Source organism: Aptenodytes forsteri, unplaced genomic scaffold (assembly GCF_000699145.1).
Source record: "Aptenodytes forsteri isolate BGI_AS27 unplaced genomic scaffold, ASM69914v1 Scaffold3, whole genome shotgun sequence".
In the NCBI taxonomy this organism is placed as follows: Eukaryota; Metazoa; Chordata; class Aves; order Sphenisciformes; family Spheniscidae; genus Aptenodytes; species Aptenodytes forsteri.
Window position 1 is genome coordinate 2867014 of NW_008795283.1, and position 18861 is coordinate 2885874.

Consider the following 18861-nt stretch of genomic DNA (forward strand, 5'->3'; position numbering starts at 1 on the left):
ACAGCTGGGACCAGGTGGAGGGACACCTTTCTCCCCTTATGTTCAGACATGACAGTGGAATTTAGTTCATTCTACACTGGAGAAATCTGGACTTGCTCTGACTTCTGGCCACTGCTTAGGAACCTTTCCTAGGGCATGACAAATCTTGCAAATGAAAATCAAACCATGCCTCGGGTGGCTGCTTGTCCTCGCTGCTGCTACAGTAGGTGGGAGGCTATGGGTCAGTTGTGTGACCACTCACTCCCCAGTTCAGCCTAATGCACATTCGAGAGAAAAAGGGGGAGCAAACCTGTTTCTCAAGGAAAAGAAAGTATTCTGGATGAATAAAAGTTAGCTCTGTTAAACTCCAGTAGAGTCCTATTTAGTATTATTCAGCTGGAAGGACTGTAGTGATGAAGCAAGGCCACAAAGTTGTAGGGGAAGGAGGGCTGAAAGGCAAAGAAGAAACAAAATACCTTTGAGCTCTGGTGTGCACAGCATGAGGCCCTGCCTCTGTACCAAATATGAAGGTGGCTGGGATCACATTAGAGAACTATCAGAGTTATGCTTTAACCACCCTAATTTAGCGGGTTTGGCTTTTGCTACCACATTAGAATACATTGGCTTGATTTTCAAAGGTAACAAGCACCTACAGCTCCCACTGACTTTAGTGACAGCTGCAGCTCTAAAAATCAGTTTAAGATAGTTTGCATATTGAGAAGAACTGAAGGAAAATAAAAGGCCTATTGTGTGGATACGAAGAGTTTAAACACTGCTGATGGGTGGTATATGAATCCCTTCCCTTTTCAAATGAATTTCACTTCATGTTTTGTTTGGTTTTCCTGTTGATGCATCCTGCACCCTCCAGTGCTAAGCTGGTGGGATCCCACATACTTTTCCTGGCATGTGGTGTTTAAAATAAGAGACCTCAGCAATCGGATATCCTCAGCATTTCCAGCTATTGAACACAATCACGAGTACTGTGATCCAGTTTCAGAGCAGAAAAGAAAAGATATATAGGAATATTCTCCCTGTGCTGGTACAGGGCAGACAAAAGAAAACTAAGCAAACAGGATGTTCTGCTCCTCTGTGAACTTCAGCAAATGGCCACGGCAGACAGGATACAGTCTATAAACATGCAGCTGCAATGTATGTGCCTGGCTGCCCAATACCTTGTTCTGGGTAATTCACTCGCAGCACAAATACAGCATGAAGAAAGTAAAAAGTGTAGTGTGCAGTTCCCACCTGACATGCCTCAAGACTGAAGTCCTTCATCAAACACACACAGCCTGAAGGAGGAATGTGATGTTTTCTATATGCTACTAAGCAAAAGAGTCTCGTCCCTAAAATCACTCAGAACATCTTCAGGAGGGCAATGCTTGGTGTTCACAACTGAGGACATCAGCCTACTTATTCTAAGCTTATTCAGGCACATCCCAGCTGAGGTCTCCACAACAGCACTCTGAGAAATCACCCTATTGCAGACTGCTTGATAGCACTCTAATAGTCCCACAACATTTTCTAGAAATGTCACTCTTCACATCTCTGCTGCTGCTTCTGGAGAGCGCACCTTCACAGGGCGCTGATTCTGGTCCAGATTCTGGACAATCATTATCACTATGTTAAAAGTTCAAATAAACATTACAGAAAATACTTTACAGTAACAGCCCAATGTTATTAATTTTAGGGAATGACTGTAATGAGAAAAACCTTTTGAAGTAAAAACCTGTTTGTTGGGATGATTTATCACATGTGTCTCTTTCTATGAAAGTGCTATATATTCCTGTTCCATCTTATCAAGACAGATTTAAGCTTATATGATAAGATCAATTAAATCTGTGGTTAGTCCAGTTTTAAAGACAGGGCAAGTCTACACATCAGATGCAGAGATACCTGAGGTTGTTCTAGGTGTGTTAATTCTGGAAACATAGAGAAGGTTTCAAAGAAAAACAGCAGTGGGGCCAAAGCAGCAGGACCCTATTTGCAAAGCATTATCCCTGTGCTAATAATAAGCCCCCCCTCAGGCAAAGTTGTCTAGTTTAGATGAAGTGCTATTCAAATATGCCTATCCACACAGGATTGCACTCTGGAGACTTCCAGGTTTAGACTGTTGCTAACTGTTGGATTTCCACACCACTCTTCCCTCCCCAGCACAGGGAACAATAAAGCGTCCAGCATTTCCCTTTGGCAACCAAAGGGACGCTTAGAGATTTTACAAGATTTTAACACGGAGAATACATAAAGTCCTATAGCTAAAGAAAAGTTGCATGTACTACCAAGGTTAAGTCATTTGGGTCATAGTCCTCTACTGCTAACTATCATTTTACAAGATAAAATGACAGTAGTGATGCCTTCACCAAACATGCTAGTGGTGAAGCCAGAACAGATATAACCTTTGAGTATAGCAAAAGAAATCTAGTTGTGCCTACGTGAGAAAGGGATAAATCACAGTGAGACTTAACTGCCTTTTACTTTCAATAAGCTGCACACAAAAGCATGAGACTTTACTCTGGCTGAAAAACATGTTTTTGGACAGACATTTTTTTGGCTTCCTACTCATGAATGTGTTTGCTTAAGAACATTAAGTCCATTTTAGGTACCTTTGACCATATTCTGCAAATCTGTAGGTTGAAAGATGTAACATTTTCTACGTTAAATCCAGGCAATTACTAGTAGAGTCTTGGTCTTCTACGACAACGTTCAGTTCCCAGGACAATATACCATCACAAATCACAGATACTACCTCTAATCAACAGACAACTTCACTCCTTATGTTAAAAGCCTTTTGGAAAAAAGGCCATTTGCTTTAGCACTGTGCTGAAAACACAGGGGAGCAGCCCACTTTGATCAGGAATTCATTACCGAGAGACTGGTAAGGAGAAGATTTCTCTGAAGTGAGACCATTTTGTCCCAGGAAGCCTATGCCAGCCTTGAAAAGAGGGGAGTGTCTTTGCAGGTACAGACTTACACTCTTCAGCTCATTGTTTTAACAACACTGGATTAAAAAAGATTAGTTTTGATTCATACTTGTGTCAGTGAGAACAGATTTGGCACACTGCTTGCACTAAGTTTTTTCATATTACATTCAGTAAAACTTAAGAAAAATTAAATGCTGGCATTTCAGTTGCAATCTAGCAAAGCATTTAGGGACATGTTTGGCTTTCAGTGCAAGAAAGCAGTACTGTATCTTCAGTGTCTTTACATATGTGTTCAGAAATAAGCAGGTAATTCAATACTTTGTGCTAAACTGCATTTATCCAGCATAATATCCTCCCACAGGTTAAGCCCACAGCAAAAAGTATGGCCAGAAACTTTACCAATCTGTTGTGTATCTACTATGCCACTAGAAAGATCATGTATGCAGAGAGAAACATTTAATTTTATTGAAATGACAGTTTATTTTGTTTCTACTGGATCTAAACCCAAGATGCCTCTAGTCTTCCTTCACAATTAAAATATTTTCCCTCCACCTCTCTTCATTACCATTTTTAGTTGGTTTTGTATCTGTGCTTTGTTCCTCTGGACTCCTTTGTTTGACAGCCATGGAGTTCAGCTACTCCAGCGAGACCTTGCCAACGCTGCTGCGGAGCAGTAGGCCAATTCCCACAAAGCCACCTAGTGAGGATGCTCTCACCCAAGCAAACGCCATTCCTGGGTCAGGTTTAGTAACCCATTCCCCAAAATGCCATGGACTGGCTGAACAAAAGAACATTTCTGTTGATGTCAGCTACATCTGTACGGGTGATTTTGCTGGCATTGGGATGATAGGAGTCTTATTTTTTTCACATTCCTTACTGCCAGGATAGACCTAGCCTACAAACCAATCGTGCTTTTTTGCTCTCATTATTACAAACCTGTTAGAAATAGCATGAGGCTTTCAGTGTCCTGTGGGGAATACAGCAAAAACGGTTCCACCCCACAGAGATCCTAACAATGATCAGTTCATCTTTACCCCTCCAACAGGGCTGGAAATCACCAGTGGCACTGCAAATCTGTTACCATCTCAATAGCAATGCACAACTTTATTCCCATTAATCTGTCTTCCATCCATTCACACATCAAGTACAACCCTGCTTCATTTTACAGATTATATCCATGTTGCTCCAGACAAAGGTCACTTTATAGTTACAGTTCTTCAATTGAATAAAAGCTTTTGATGCAGTAAATCATTGTCTCTCACTGTTCAAACTCACACAATACAATACAAATAATGCTGCCCTTTCTTTCAGAATTCCCTTTCTACCTCACTACTCATTACCAAAGCATTTCTTTACAAAATAAAATGAGGCACTTTTCACTTGCTTCAGCCATATAAATTAGTTATAGCACTTTGGAGACGGTTTGCATGCTGCACTACAAACCCAGACCCTATCCTATTTTGAGATCAAAATGAGCCTCTTCCATTACATTAGTGACAAATGAAACATAATGTACCAAGGTTTCCCTAGATTTAGCTGTTCCTAGATCTTTTCCCTCTTAGTAGTGTGAAATTTAAAACCTAAGACACTCTCTTCCGAGTGCCACGTATCTGTCGTTTCTACTTATCAGAAGTTACCCACCTCAATAAGACATTACAGGCAAGGTGAGTGTGGTTGTGCACACGCACACACGTGTGCAGTGGAAAAGAGGGCAGGAGAAGGGGTGGATTAATCAACTAATTAATCATCCAGTCCTGCTGGCACAAAAATCAAACTCTTCCCTTTAGCAGTACAAGGTATTCTTGTACCAAAGTATCCTCCTTTGGGTAGTGAGGGGAGCCAGTCAGCATGAGACACAAAAGTTTTGAGGTTAAATTTGCAGATAGTTGTAACTTTGTTTCAAAAGGAAGAATAAAACATATCAGAATAAATCTTAACGTCAAGTACACTCATGCAAAATGGCAACCATTTAATGGCAACAGTGCTTTATTTAGCACTGAAGGTCATAACAAGAACTGAGGCCAAAAGCTGAAGGCAGACAAATTCTAACCTGAAATACAGAACAAGTATTTAGCAGGAAGGTAGCTAAAACTTGAAAACACTGTCAAGGCAAACCAGGAACTCACATTTCTTGATGTCTTCAAATAAAAGTGAATGCCTTTCTAGAAGACATGATTCAGTGTAATGTAAGTTATCAGGTACCTGAAGGAAACATGTATGATATATGGGAGGTCAGTTTGGATGAACTGCTGATTCCACCCGTCTTTAAACCCTATGAAACTGAAAATAAATCATTACTCAAAAGCAAGTCCTAGCTCACTAGTATTATTTGCATTATGTTTTCAGTGCTTCTGAGCTCTTTCAGTGAAGAGCAACGTTAATCACTTGGTTAAAGCATTCAGCGAAAAGTCCCAATAGACTCTCCTGTTGGCAATCAGCCACCATGTTCCCTGTCTTCTTTTGCAGCACCATGCTCTTGGTAACAGAGGGCATTTACTTAGGTGAGATGGAATGAGACTTACTTCCAGAGACAGCTGAGATACCAGTTGCTAATAGCTAGGCTCAGTTGCTAGCTTGTATTTATGCCTCAGAATGCTGCTGTTTCTAAAGCTAGACTCAGACGATGGCCCACAGAATACAGCTTAACACTGACAGCTTATTCAGCCTATCTTCTTTTTGGAGATGTATGTGCATGGCTAAGTGGCATCTTCTAGTTCAGCTGACCTAACCCAGTAAGTGCTACATTCAGCTTCAATGAAACTACAACTAGGCAAGAACAGCCCAGAATCTGTCTGACTGATACACCAGGAACAGAATTACCAGCTAATAATTTCCAATCCAAAATAGAAATTATATCACTGCCAATGAGAAAAATCATCTTGTGACTTGCACCCTTAATCAAGTAGATCTGGAGGTTTTTTACTGTTATTCTTTTGACAGTATCACTTTATTCACTTTAACTAGTATATTGAATTAGGGAAGCAACGGCAAGCCCTTAAACAGAATACACAAGCAGGCAGTAAAACTTCCAATATTTTGTGGTGCTTAGATCCAGGCTTCTGCCTCTCGTTTAAGATCTCTACAAAACAGAGATCTACTGTCAGACTGGATTTTGCAATCACAATCCAGGTTCATCACAGAGTCACATTGTACAGCATGGCAGTACATTACATGACATTGTATTGCAATGTAAAGGCAACTGAGGCTTTTTTTGGGTTTGCACTCCACCCCCTCCACAGCACAGAGCATACTGAAGCAATGAAAAGAGGAGACTGAAGGCTGACATTCCTTGCTAAATCTCTGACTGGCCAATCTTGCTTTCCAATCATCAAATTTCATTTCTCTAGTCTGCAAGTGGAAATAAAAGAATGAGTGAATAACTGGATTCTTTTCATCCCTGAACACTTCAAGTTTATAAAAGCAAAGAAGTTTTTTCCGAGGCACCCTTGGGCAGCCTGGAGCTCTCCTCTGACAATATAAGAGAAGCAGTTCTGCCTTCACTAGGGTCTCCTCCAAACGCTTCTGTGCTTGCACTGAGGCCATGAGATGCAAAGATACCAGGGAAACAGAGCGGTGATTTACATTGACAAAGAGGATTTTGATACACTCCTCCAAATGGGGCAGCATTACCATCTTAATAGCCTTTTGCTCTCAGCCCTCTTCCTGAAGACGCTGGAGATTTTTGCGAATGGAGAACAGTTCCGCTTCCCATTTTAACTGCAACAATAGCAGAAGGGCTCCTTAAACTGCATCAAATAGCAGCCTGTGAAATCCCTAACTAGCTGCACTGCCTCTCCTGCCGTTTTATTATCCTCTGGCCCACAGAACAAAAGCAGGGCGGGAGCTCCTCCTCATTTTTATCCTATTCCACACATCCTAATCCCTCAGAGGTGGCAATGGAAATTGCTTGTGGAACTGTTAAATCACACTTTCACTTTGTCTTTCATTCCCCATTCACCCTCACTAATCAAGGAGTTTCCAGCCACATTTTCCGATATCAATTTGTTTATGGCCTATTGGTTAATGGTCCCGGGATGGGACCCCCTGAGTAAGAAGAAAGAATCCTGGGCATTTCAGCCAGCTGCTGCTTCTCGCCAGTTCCCACACCCATCCACTTGTTCCCATCAGCCGCCCTGAATGTGCTCGCCTCCTGACACCAACTGAACTAAACAACAAAGCCTGAATGGGAAAGCTGCCTTTGCAATCAGGCTGCGGGACAGATTCCACTTGTTAGGGCTATACGATGTCCCTCAAGCAGCAATGCAGGGACACTCCCTCACTGGCTGACCCGTGGCCAGTTGCCTTACTGACATCTTACCTTGCGTCCAGCTTCCCTTTGGAAAGAAGCACCAGCTACAACTCTCATAAAAACTCTAGCCTCTCTTGCACGAGGCAGCCTGGTACCACTTTCTGCATCTTTTCCAAAACAGCCATTTGCAGGTGATTTGCTCACTTCCTCTTTCCATAGAAATAATGATCATTGAAACGTGGGATGAGACCATGCAATATTTACTTTGTACAACTCAGTGAGATGGCTCGTGTGTAAGTGCTTACAAGTCTCTGTAAAATAGTCTGGGGCACATTATCATGGGAACCATGCCCTTGGTTACTACCCATCTTGGAGAAAAGTATCTAAAATGTAAACATAACAGTATAGGTAGAAAGTAAGAAAAGGCTCACACAAAGAAGAGCTTCAAGCTGCCTTCCAAAATGTACAAAGAATGTCTGATGTCGAGACAGCATTTACTTAGAGAAATCCAAACTGGTATCTCACCTGTTTTTAGAAAAATGGTGAATGATGTTTTAAATGTGCACCCCAGAAACATATGGATACATGGAAAAAAGCAATTGCCATACACCTAATACAGTGTTATCCTTCTATCAGAGAGTCCTGCTCCCTCATCATTACATGTTACCAGGCCCATTTTTTCTTTAAAGGTAGGGTTCAGTCCTTGGAAAGCTATATTCCTGGCTCACAGAAAAGAACTGAAACAAATAAAGAACCTCTCTGAACAAATGCTTGCCATTTCTGAAATGGGAAATCTTTCTTTCCCAAAGTTTCACTACATTAGTGCCCGAGGACAGAGCAGGAAATTGCCTTTTTTTATAATGACCAGAAGCATCTCTGCAACTTACAAGATATTCAAGATAGAAAAGTACCTTGTCTTCTGCCCTATACTGAATCAAAACACGTCTAGACCAACTCTTGCAAGCCATTGCAGTTTAAACTAATAAATTTTTTTTCTTGTTCCCGTAGCCTTTTTAAAATTACTGGTACCAAATAAAGCAGATCAAATTCCCAAAATGCCATCTACGAATACACTGGGCATAGTATCCAAAGGCTTAGAAAACACTGGATGGACCCCCACATTATCATTATGTAGGATTATTAAATGGAAGAAAAAATGTACCATAAAACATTTTTTTCTTTTGTTTTCCTACATTATATATCCCCAGAAATGTAAGCTTATTTAGTCATTCATAAATGTAAATATGTCGTTGGTCTGGTACAGCCTGTTTAAAGGTGAGAAACGGACAATCAGAAGGAAGAGAACTGTTCACATACCTTGAAATGTTCATAGTGCTTTATGGGATCAGTGATTCTCAATCACTGGAACCTGAGAAACAGTGATACTTACTTTCGTTAATGCCATGGCTGCATACCAGAGTGTATCCTCTGATCAAAGAGTAGCAGGCACTGACTAGTTTTATTTATTCTGCTAAACTGATACAGCAATCAGGAGCCAGGCTGCATATCAACAGACAGCAACTCAACAAAATTGATCTATGAATGTCTGTCAAAAAATAAGGACATTAAAGGCAGATTTATTGGGATAAATGGGGAAAGAAGGGAAGAGCTGAACTCTTTTAGCTGTGGTCTGAAAGTACGTGATTTAGGACATGGCCACAAGGAACACTAGTTCCCTGTCATCATGGTAGCAATATCCAGCTTTTCAGTACACTACCTCATATCCTAGAGAATCTGAGGATTATTTAAGACCATGGGGCATTAGCATTAAAATGATCACAAAAATAGAGAACAGATATTAATTTCCTGTATTTTTATTGATGTCAAGCCATTTGCTAAAGAAGAATCATTTATTAGAGCATGTTATTAATGATAGATGGGTATGTTTCTCCTGGAGAAACCTATCCCATAGGAGCACTGTCGCCAGAACCATTCTACTGTACCTTGAAGGAGAACAGGGAGCCTTGATTAATAATTACAAGGCACATTCTTAGATCCATGGGAATATGCAACAACTAATTTAGTATAATCCAAGACAAAACAGTGAATGCAGCAGAAGGCTGCCCTTGTCAACCAGACTGTTTAAATGTGTGCCGTTTTAATTAGGTATAAACAGCACCATTTTCAACAATAGTTGCTGTTATCTACATTCAGCCTGCTTAAAATACTAATTGCAAAGGCAAAACAATCAATGCTCTGGTCTTACCTTGAAGAACCAAGCCTGATTTCTCAATGGTGTAGAAAAAAGCGGAGAATGGAGCAACAGGGGATTTAGCAACCAGGAGCTGCAAAACAAACAAGTAATATGTAAGTACACATCTTTATAACATACTGATCAGAGCTCAAATCCATAGAATAATCTCACTGGATTTAACTTCCAAAAGTAGTAAAGCATACTGCAGAAATAATAAGGTAGTTATTGATCTAGCCCTGTCACTTCTAAGCAGTTGAGGTCTTCTCATACACATGTATAAATCATGCTGCAATTTTAAAAGGATTCACAGGTCCTAAAAAACCACCGTCATGAATGCAGCAAGTTTTGTTTGTCTTACTGGCATCCTGTTAAGCTTAATCATTCCTGCTGGTTCAGGCAGTTGCACTCAGATAGGACACAATTTTGAGCAAAACTGCAACTGCCGCTGCATAATGCAATTTTAATCACCGTTAGCTGTTCCACAGATGCGCGCTCTCAACTTCTCCAAGAACTCCACCCGCCATCTTCCTCCTGCCCCTGGAAGCAGCATGGTCCACCCATGGGTCACCACTCCGGGGATGGTAACATGCCATTACAATTATCTGGATGTCCTCTTTTGCAAAAGGGGTAATGACCGAGTCAAGCTTTATTCAAGGATCCTGTCCTTGGAGTTTCAAAATAGGAACTGGAATTCCCTCAGGGTATATAGTGCAATTGAATTTAGCTCGGCATTTGGGTGTGCTGGCCCTCCATGGCCAGGCCAGAAATATCCCAAGCTCTCTGGCTCCACTACGGAGGAACCGTCCTCTGTGGAAGATGAGCTGCAGCAGAGCTCTGGAGACAAAGAAATGGGCTTGTTGGCAGGGCAGGGGACATGGGACCCGCAGTGGTAAACTCACACAAATGTGCCAGGCTTTATTGCTTGGCTGTTTGATTTTTGCTCATTGCCGAGGACTGCTCCCTCACAGCTTGCCTCAAAATAACCCCCATTCTGTCACCTACATGAAAGTGACATTTTAATGATAAATTTAATAAGTTCTGCCCAGAGTGTGATCAGCACAAACACTGATCTAATGGTCCCCATGTGGGCCCTGCAGAAGACACTGACAGCAGTGGCTGAAGCGGAGAGCGTGCTGCTGCTCTGCCTCTGGCACAGAGCTTCTGAACAAAGCTGAAACACCTTTCTCTGCTCACCTCTTCAACAGCTAGAAAAGGCCGGGAACTGGAAACCAGCCCTCCTGGCGGTGGCCCTGCTCCCTGGAAGAGCCTTCCCACCTTCCCGGCCCCTGAGGGCACGGTTTAGGCAGGCGGCTCCCCCTCAGCCCACGCTGATCCTCTGCAGGGATCTGCTCCAAGCAGGGCAATATCACAGAGCCCGAGCCGTGACTGCTCAGGACACAGAGCAGGCCTGCTGACTTCCTTTCCTTCAATGCACTGATTTCTTCTAACCCGTCTGTGAGGCCTGCCTAGCAGTGTGCTGTGGAACCTCGGTGCCTAATTTTCCAAAGCCCTGTCAGATACTATACCCTCTCAGCCCAAGACAGGCAGCCCTCTGTCAGATACATCCAAATACAGATTTCTTAGAACTACAGACAGTAACAATCTTACTTTTAGAGGCGTGGGGCACCAACAGATCCTGCTGATTTCAAATGGAGTAAAAACCCACCCATTATTTCCAAAGGTCATGCCCTAATTCTGCCTAACATTCAAGCACTTGTAAGGGTCACTGCATATGAATTTCGGTTGATGGTGCCTAACGATCAGCAGAGAAACAGTGAGCAAGTTTTATAAAAGCCAAGAAAGACTACAGAAAAATGAGGAAGTTCATGCTCACCAAAACTGCTCACATTTCACTGAAAAGTCAGACAGTACTGAATTACTTCATGGATATCCAGGACTGGGACATTTATTCCTAAATGCAAGATTAACAATATCAAGCACCAGAAGTTTGAGCTCTGCGGTGTCCTTACGAAACCAGAGGATTTGCCAGCAAATTCTGCTGCAGAATCAAGGCTCGTGTGACTTTCCTGTAGCACTCTAGATGCTGAGGGTGTCTGTATAGTAGGTAGGTTTCATTTGTATTTGTATGTAGTCTGCAGACAGGACCATGCTTAGATGTCTTGCAACTCTTTCTCATCTGATTCTGATACAGGCTGAAGAAACAAAATCCTCGTATCTGGTTCTTCAAACATAACCATTACTACCCACAGCTAGCTAACATTTTTATGGTTTTCAGAATTTAAATCAAACATAGTCTCCCTTCTTCTTCAGACAGTAAAAAATAAAGGCAGGCACATAAAGACCACAAATACAGCCAGAGAACATCAGAACAACCCAAATGTCAATGTTTTCCTTTCAGTCATATGAAGCAGGCAAAACCACCTCAGGATGCGATACAACCTTTGTGAAGTACTCCAAATAGGAAAACTGCTGTGCTAGCACTTCCCCCTCTTCCATGTTAATTACTGTTCTCTCTGGAATGAACTTCTGGAGAAAGGAGGGGCACGTCACATCCCACGTTGGTGACACACCTTGACAAAACCCGAATTCCCTTGCCCGTCGTTATCCCCAGAGCCAGCACTTCCCACTGATGCGGCAGGAGGGGGACTCTGCCAGGAGGAAAGCAGAGTGCCTCCTGGTGCTTTGCACGCTCCCTCAGCTCTGAGAACATGAGGGAGAGGATGGGTTGGAAAAACTGTGCAAACGCTCAGCTACAGAGTCTCCCACAACAGCTGAAGGTTTAATCAGAAAGGCCCAAAGTGAAACAGTTACAAATCTGATGTCTAAGGTCAAATTTTTGGCATTCTGTGCACATAAATACTAACCTATATATGCATGTGCACTCGGCACAGTTGTACATGCAAATGGATAGACATTCAAATAACCCTATGTACATTCTGTTACTGCATTTTTATGCAGTTACAATACGTGTATAACTAAGAATAGCAATGAAAAAATATAATAAATCACATCCTTTCAGCAGCACATCACAGGGCCCCTCTGAAAGGCTGCTGCTGCACAGTTACATCTGAGGCTCAGAATTAGCTTCCTTTTTAGTGAAACGGGAACAGCTCATAATATTCAAAGGTACTGCTTTATTTTGAATGTTTGCTTACAGAGAAAAACAACCTTTAAAGTATGATTGCATATTTCACAACCAGATAGAGTACATAGAATTCTTTTTTATAACACCAAACCCTACATTAATTGAAAAAAAGTAAATATGTATTTAGATTTGTGTTTCAACCAAAGAGAAAAAAATGTAAATGTCACTGCAAACCATCCTCTGGATGGAATAGCCAACACAGAGTAGGTTCTTATGCATACACAAGGACCTTAGAAAATACAGAAGGAAATACAGATCAAGAAAAGAAAATGATGTTTTGGAGACCAAGAAGCAGAAGTATAAATCAAGGATTACCAAAATCAAGGAATCAAAGATGAAATCCAGGCCTCACCAGAAATTTTTTCCTATTGACACTTCAGTGCAAAGTTGCACCAAAAGGAGCAAACATTTTGAGATGAGTAAACAGTAATGGTAAATAGTTTAAAGAAGTTAACAGGCATTCAGATTACAAAAATGATTTTTTAAATGGTGAAATGAATAGAAAATAGACATAGAAAAATGATGAAACGGTACTGAGTCTTTCTAATTCATCCTATCCATGATGCTTCTGGAATGCTAACCGTGAGCTATCCATGAGCTTCTGGAATGGAATATAAAATCCAGATGCAGTTATTCTTACGCTGCTGTCTTACTAAAGTGTGAATGATAGAGATGGATGAGAGAAGTAAAACTCAAAGCTATTTTAAGTTTTGCAGTATCCTAACTTTACAAAATGGTCAAATCTTAGTTTCCCTTCTTTCCTTTCTAGCATCACATTTCCCTGTCAGGAGGTTTGTAATAATTATTTATTATTTGACAACAATATAGAATAAACATTAAACAACTGAAAAATGATTTCTGCCATGAGGCACGTTAAGAACACAAAGGTACTATGGAAGAGGAAATATATCACCTTGATGAAAAGTGAATTGAAACTGGATAGATGCCATTGGATTAGACAAAGGAAGATAAATGGGAGACAGGCAGAGCAGTTGAGAAACAACAGGCTTAGAGAGAATTGATGATGGCAGCAGAAAAATTGTACATTAAAGTTTGTTTTTTAATTAGGGAAAGCATTTTTATTAATACAGTTTATTGTTTATAAGCTTTATGGAAGAGATGAATCACAGAAATTGATTGCAGAAGCCCAGCATAAAATACTAATTATTGGGACAACATCCCCTGTCAATAGCAAAGAAAGTGATGAATAGGAAAATGTATTGGATGGACTTTCAGAAGTAGTCTGATAACCAGAAATCAAGCCAGTGTCCTGCCAAAAAAAAGTAAAGAAGATGAAGGAGACAGAGTCTTATATCAAATTAGTTATCAAAATGCCAGGATGATAAACTACCAAGCGCTGAAATAAGATGATGATTTTGACTGAGCTATGAGCTCTTACATGGTAAAAAAAATACGATTTCATAATGGAAAACTAATTATTTTAACAAAAGTAATGGACTAAGATATTTCAATGAAATATTTGAGAAAATCAGCTGTATTAACATTTAATACATAATTTCTGTTTAGACTGGAAAGACATCCACTTTCTTCCCCATTTTTTTACTGAGACTATTACAAGAAATTGGTTCGTAGTAATGACTGAGGAACGCAAGTGAAACCATTTGAAGCTTCTTTTAAAGTATGTCAGCTGCTCCTTATCAGTGAACATTCTTCTCTATTTTGTTCTGTGTTAATTTTTTCCTTACATTTCCTTTTCTGCTAGATTTACCTTATCTCATCTTTTGTACTGACAAAATACGTATACGTGCACTAAAGACCAAATGAGTAACAAAACCACGTTTACAGCCAATACATATTTTGGAATTCAGATCTAGTGAGGAATTACAAAATACGTGAGATCTGTGAAAGGAGTCTTTATTTTGTTCTGTGTTAATTTTTTCCTTACATTTCCTTTTCTGCTAGATTTACCTTATCTCATCTTTTGTACTGACAAAATACGTATACGTGCACTAAAGACCAAATGAGTAACAAAACCACGTTTACAGCCAATACATATTTTGGAATTCAGATCTAGTGAGGAATTACAAAATACGTGAGATCTGTGAAAGGAGTCTGGCTCTCACTATGCTTGCTGCCCTTCCTGAAACAACGCTGGCTTGCTGGGATTTTTTGCTAATTCGTATTGTTGTCCTATTGTGGTAAACAATCGTTGCTAATAGTTGGTGCATTTCAGAACTCTTCAGTTACACCACATTAGCTCAGAAGAGCACAGCTGAGAATTGAGAAGGAAACCTACACATCGACAGTGTCATTTAACAGGGAAAAGACTATCTCTCAAAGTTCAGTTAGACTCACGTACTAATAAAATCAGTGCTAAGCTAAACAAATCTTTCCCCTAATTGTGCCAAATGTCTGGGTGGACAATCTTCATGCCAGAATTTCCCTTCTTATTGTAGATTAGAAGGGTTGTTTTTTCAGCTGCAACAGAGCCCAGGAAAAAGCCAGTAAGGAAAACAACAAAGTTGATTTTGCATCAGATATCCCAGCAGACCTCATAACTGTTTTTTCTGCCCTCCCTTCTGGTTCTTCTTGGGCCCTATGTGCAGGAATTTGATACAGTCTAGAAAGGAAAGCAGCAGTCCTTATTCTGCAGATCATTGGTTGGACTCGATGATCTTAGAGGTCTTTTCCAACCTCAATGATTCTATGATTCTATTTACTTTTGAGCAGGAGCTGCGACCCAGTTCCCAGGACCAGCTCTCATTCCCAGTCCCACAGGTCACGCTGCCTCCAGCCCACCAGAAAGGTGCCCAAGGAGAGAACCAAGAGTTCCCTAACAGGCACTAACGCCACAGTAGCACCAAGGCTTCACACAGCAGTACACCAGTTGTTCCCTGCTCCCTCTTCACGCAGAAGTATCCTTCAGGACAATGGGATGGCTTTTTACAAGGTAGGAGAAAAAATGGTTGTGTTTTCTGCCAAGCCTCACCACACACTAGTGTTCGTTAGACCTTGGAGCTCTCTGAGGCTTCAGTCTCACAATGGGTTCTGATTTACCTTGGGAGGTAACTGCTCCTTGTTGCAGAAACAAAAAGTGACCCTAATACGTTTCCAGTGTTCTGGTGAAAAAAATGTAGTCTAGGTATCCTGCAATCATTTACTAAGCTCACAGGATATATCCATAAACAATTTACTGATCTCCCACCGCAAATGATTCTTGGGATAAGAACAATTTGCTTGTATATGGTACTTAATCTGTAGATTTTAAAAAGGCTTTACGAGAGTGGGGAAAAAATATCCCCATTATGCATTTAGGTAAATTGAAGTTCAGAAATTAAATACATTTCTAAAGATTGTATAGCTGATATCAGTACCAAAATCCGAATAAGGCGTTATCAAATCACACTGCCTTCACAAGCAAATCACTGTAGAGTTTGTCTGACTTTATCAGGGGCTTATGTTTTCTTATGGAAATTATTATCCCCTGCTTTGTATCTTCCTTCAAATTCCATTGCAAGGAAAAGCTCTCTATGCACCGATTTTCCCCTTTCAAGCAGAAGAAAGCTCAGCCACCCCAGCAGTACTGTCTGCACTTGTATGCTTGCTGTCAGTAGAAAAGGCTACAGGCTGGGCAGGCTGTATAATGATTGGGAATAAAGAGGTAAAACGGACAGGTTGAGGGAAAAGCGATATATGCAGTCATCCTTCAGCCTTCCTAATCATCTAGATCCCACACATATATTCTCCCTGGTAAAAACAAACTTGGTGGATTGACACAGGGAAAGCTTAAGATGTCTTGAGCACTAGAGAGCAAACAATGAGAGATGGGGCTACAAACATGCCCCAGTACTGGAAGCAGACGTGGAGTCCCTACCACTTTTGTACACATTAAAAAAAAATTTAAAAAATCACAATTGGAATTCAAATGGTTTCTTAGGAAACTATAATTTCATTTGTGCCATGCACGGCACCTGAGAGATGTGGTTCCTTGAAGTCCAGTTGTTCGAAAAGGTTTTTATCAAGGCCAGGTTAATGGGCCACAACTCAATAAAATTCTTTACAGAGAAACTTAAATGGATTATATCTCTCCTTCCCCCACAAGAAAATCCTGTCCAGAGGAAACTGTTTAGGAATGAGTTTCCTTTCTACTACTTTATAGAAAAGCAACAATGGCAGCTAGAGACACTTTATGAGAGGCATTCCATAAATCCAAACCAATTAGTGCAGAAAAGTAGGCAAGCAGAATTTGTGTGTACATCTTGAAAATGTCCATTAGCACACATCTGGAAACAACAGCAAAATGAACAGACTCAAAAGGCAGCTGACCATCCTGCTGTTGTCTCACCCCCCAAAATGTAGCAGCACATCAGTTTATTTTCTTTTAGTGCAATGCATACAAATTCCATATATTAAAAAACATTGATAAGACTGCAAAGACAAGAAGTCCCTGTGTCTCATCTTAAGAAAAAGTGAGGGAGGGAGAAATGGAGATGCATTTAAGACAGTTTTGCAGGGGAAACAGCAACAGTGGACACTGATTTGAGTAAGAAAATTAGTGAAGGGAAAGCGTTTGAAAGCCTGAGGGAAAACGTGAGATGGATTCAGCATGGGATAAAGAATTCAAAGAAATCTCAATCCTGAAATATCAGCATGACACTTACATTAACAAATGTAAACTAATATCAAAGAAATCAAACCTCAGCCAAGTTCTGATAGATTAACTTTGATTTTAAAAGTCAGTGCTAGTGGGAAGCAGAGATTCTGAAACATTTAAAACAAATCTCTAGAAATCTTGAACCTATGCAATATTAGCCAAATTTCAGATAATCACTTCTTGCCTGTTTTATCCTAGCATTAACTTTTAGGTTAAGGTCCTATGTTCTTTTGGGTAAGCCTAGGCAGATCACTCACCTTTCCTCACTGTGCTCCACTCTGACCTCAGAAGTGGTTAATTAATATTCATTGCTTTTACATCGCTCTATGTCTTATGTGAAGTTATTTAGGCTGCTTACATCTCTAAGCTCTGACTTACATTTCTGCTAAGCATATGCTCCTAATTTAACTACCAATAATTCTATTCTTTATGCTACAGATTCATCTTAAAGAAGTACCAGGAATTCCTTACATGACCTTAAAGATGGGGAATGGTGGTCTTGCCCACAGTGACACAGAAATGTGTGATAACTTGAGAATAAAAGTAAGGAAATAGGGCTGCTGATTACTTATCCAGAGTCAAGACTAGAAGTGCAAGTGAGATAAAAGCATTTTATACTACTTTTGACTTGCCTTTTCTGAATCAGCCATTTCATGGCAACAGGCAGGCCTTGTTTGGTGGTGTTCTGGCTGTACCCTTTATTATCATAAGAGGCCATAACAGTAGTCAGTGACTGCACTAGCTTTGTGCAGCCACAAATTCTTCCCCAAGCAGAGGCCAATTGAGTTGCTTAGGTAGCAGTGAGGTGGACAGATGGTTGAAAAGCTGACCTAAACAGACAACATGCAAGGAAGCTGAGAGAAGCTGAGATTCTGCTTTGCAACACCAGACACAACAGGACATTCAGGAGGCAGTACCAATGTCTGAGTTCCAAACTCTCAACGTGTTAATGATGGCTGTAGATACTCTCAATGGCTATGGACAAAACAGGACATTTTACAACAGAAAAAAAAAAGCTCTCAGAGCAGTTTGTTAGTGCAGTTCTTCCTATAGTAATGAATAACAGTCACAGGCAATGACTCCAATAAAAATAAACCACCATTGCATGCACATGTGGCTAGGCTTACTCCCAGAGGAGACATTCAATACTTGCAAAGGAAAGAAATGGAAGGAAAACAAACAAAAGGAGGAGATAGAAATGAAACCCAAGAATCTTTTAAGACTAGAGGAGAAACAGGGGAGTAGACAAGTCCGGGAAAGAGGACACTCTCGGAATCTCAAGCCCTGCTATACCTGGCTGGCTTCAGATCTTGCTTCTAAAGAACAATACATACATAAAGGACTTTTTCATAGTGCATAATGCCAGGACCTGGGAATCAGGATTCATGAGTTTTCTTCCTAACTTTGCCCTGTTTTATTGAGCCATTATACGAAAATCATGTAGCATTCTTTTGCTTCAGTCCAAAATCAGGCATGGAGGTAGACATCTGTAGCAACTTCACTGTATTAATTTTCTACCAGGTAGGCCCAGCTCCAGAGGTACCCTGCTTTCCCCTACCCAGAGGGTACAGCAGAAGGATCAATAAGCAACAGCTCCGCTATCTGTTTTCTCAAATATTCAGTGGGGTCAATTCCTTCCCCTCTCATAAAACCAGAACAAAGGCACGTGTTTTGGCTGTGCCTATCCAGGCAGTTGCTAGCAACAGATGACCAGTCTGCAAATTGTTCCAGTCCTTCCAGTGTGCCAAACATTGGATTTCAAGTGAGAGAGCTCAGCACGTAATATGTACTGCCATTCAG

General features: G+C 40.8%; 1 protein-coding gene across 1 annotated transcript in view; it reads right to left on the minus strand.

The window, feature by feature from the left end:
* The window catches only part of RAD51B (RAD51 paralog B), a 421765-nt gene that overhangs the window by 124394 nt on the left and 278510 nt on the right, over positions 1-18861 (minus strand). The window contains exon 10 of the mRNA XM_009279297.1: positions 9353-9431. Within this exon, the coding sequence (XP_009277572.1) occupies positions 9353-9431 (79 nt within the window). The remainder of the gene's footprint in view (positions 1-9352; positions 9432-18861) is intronic.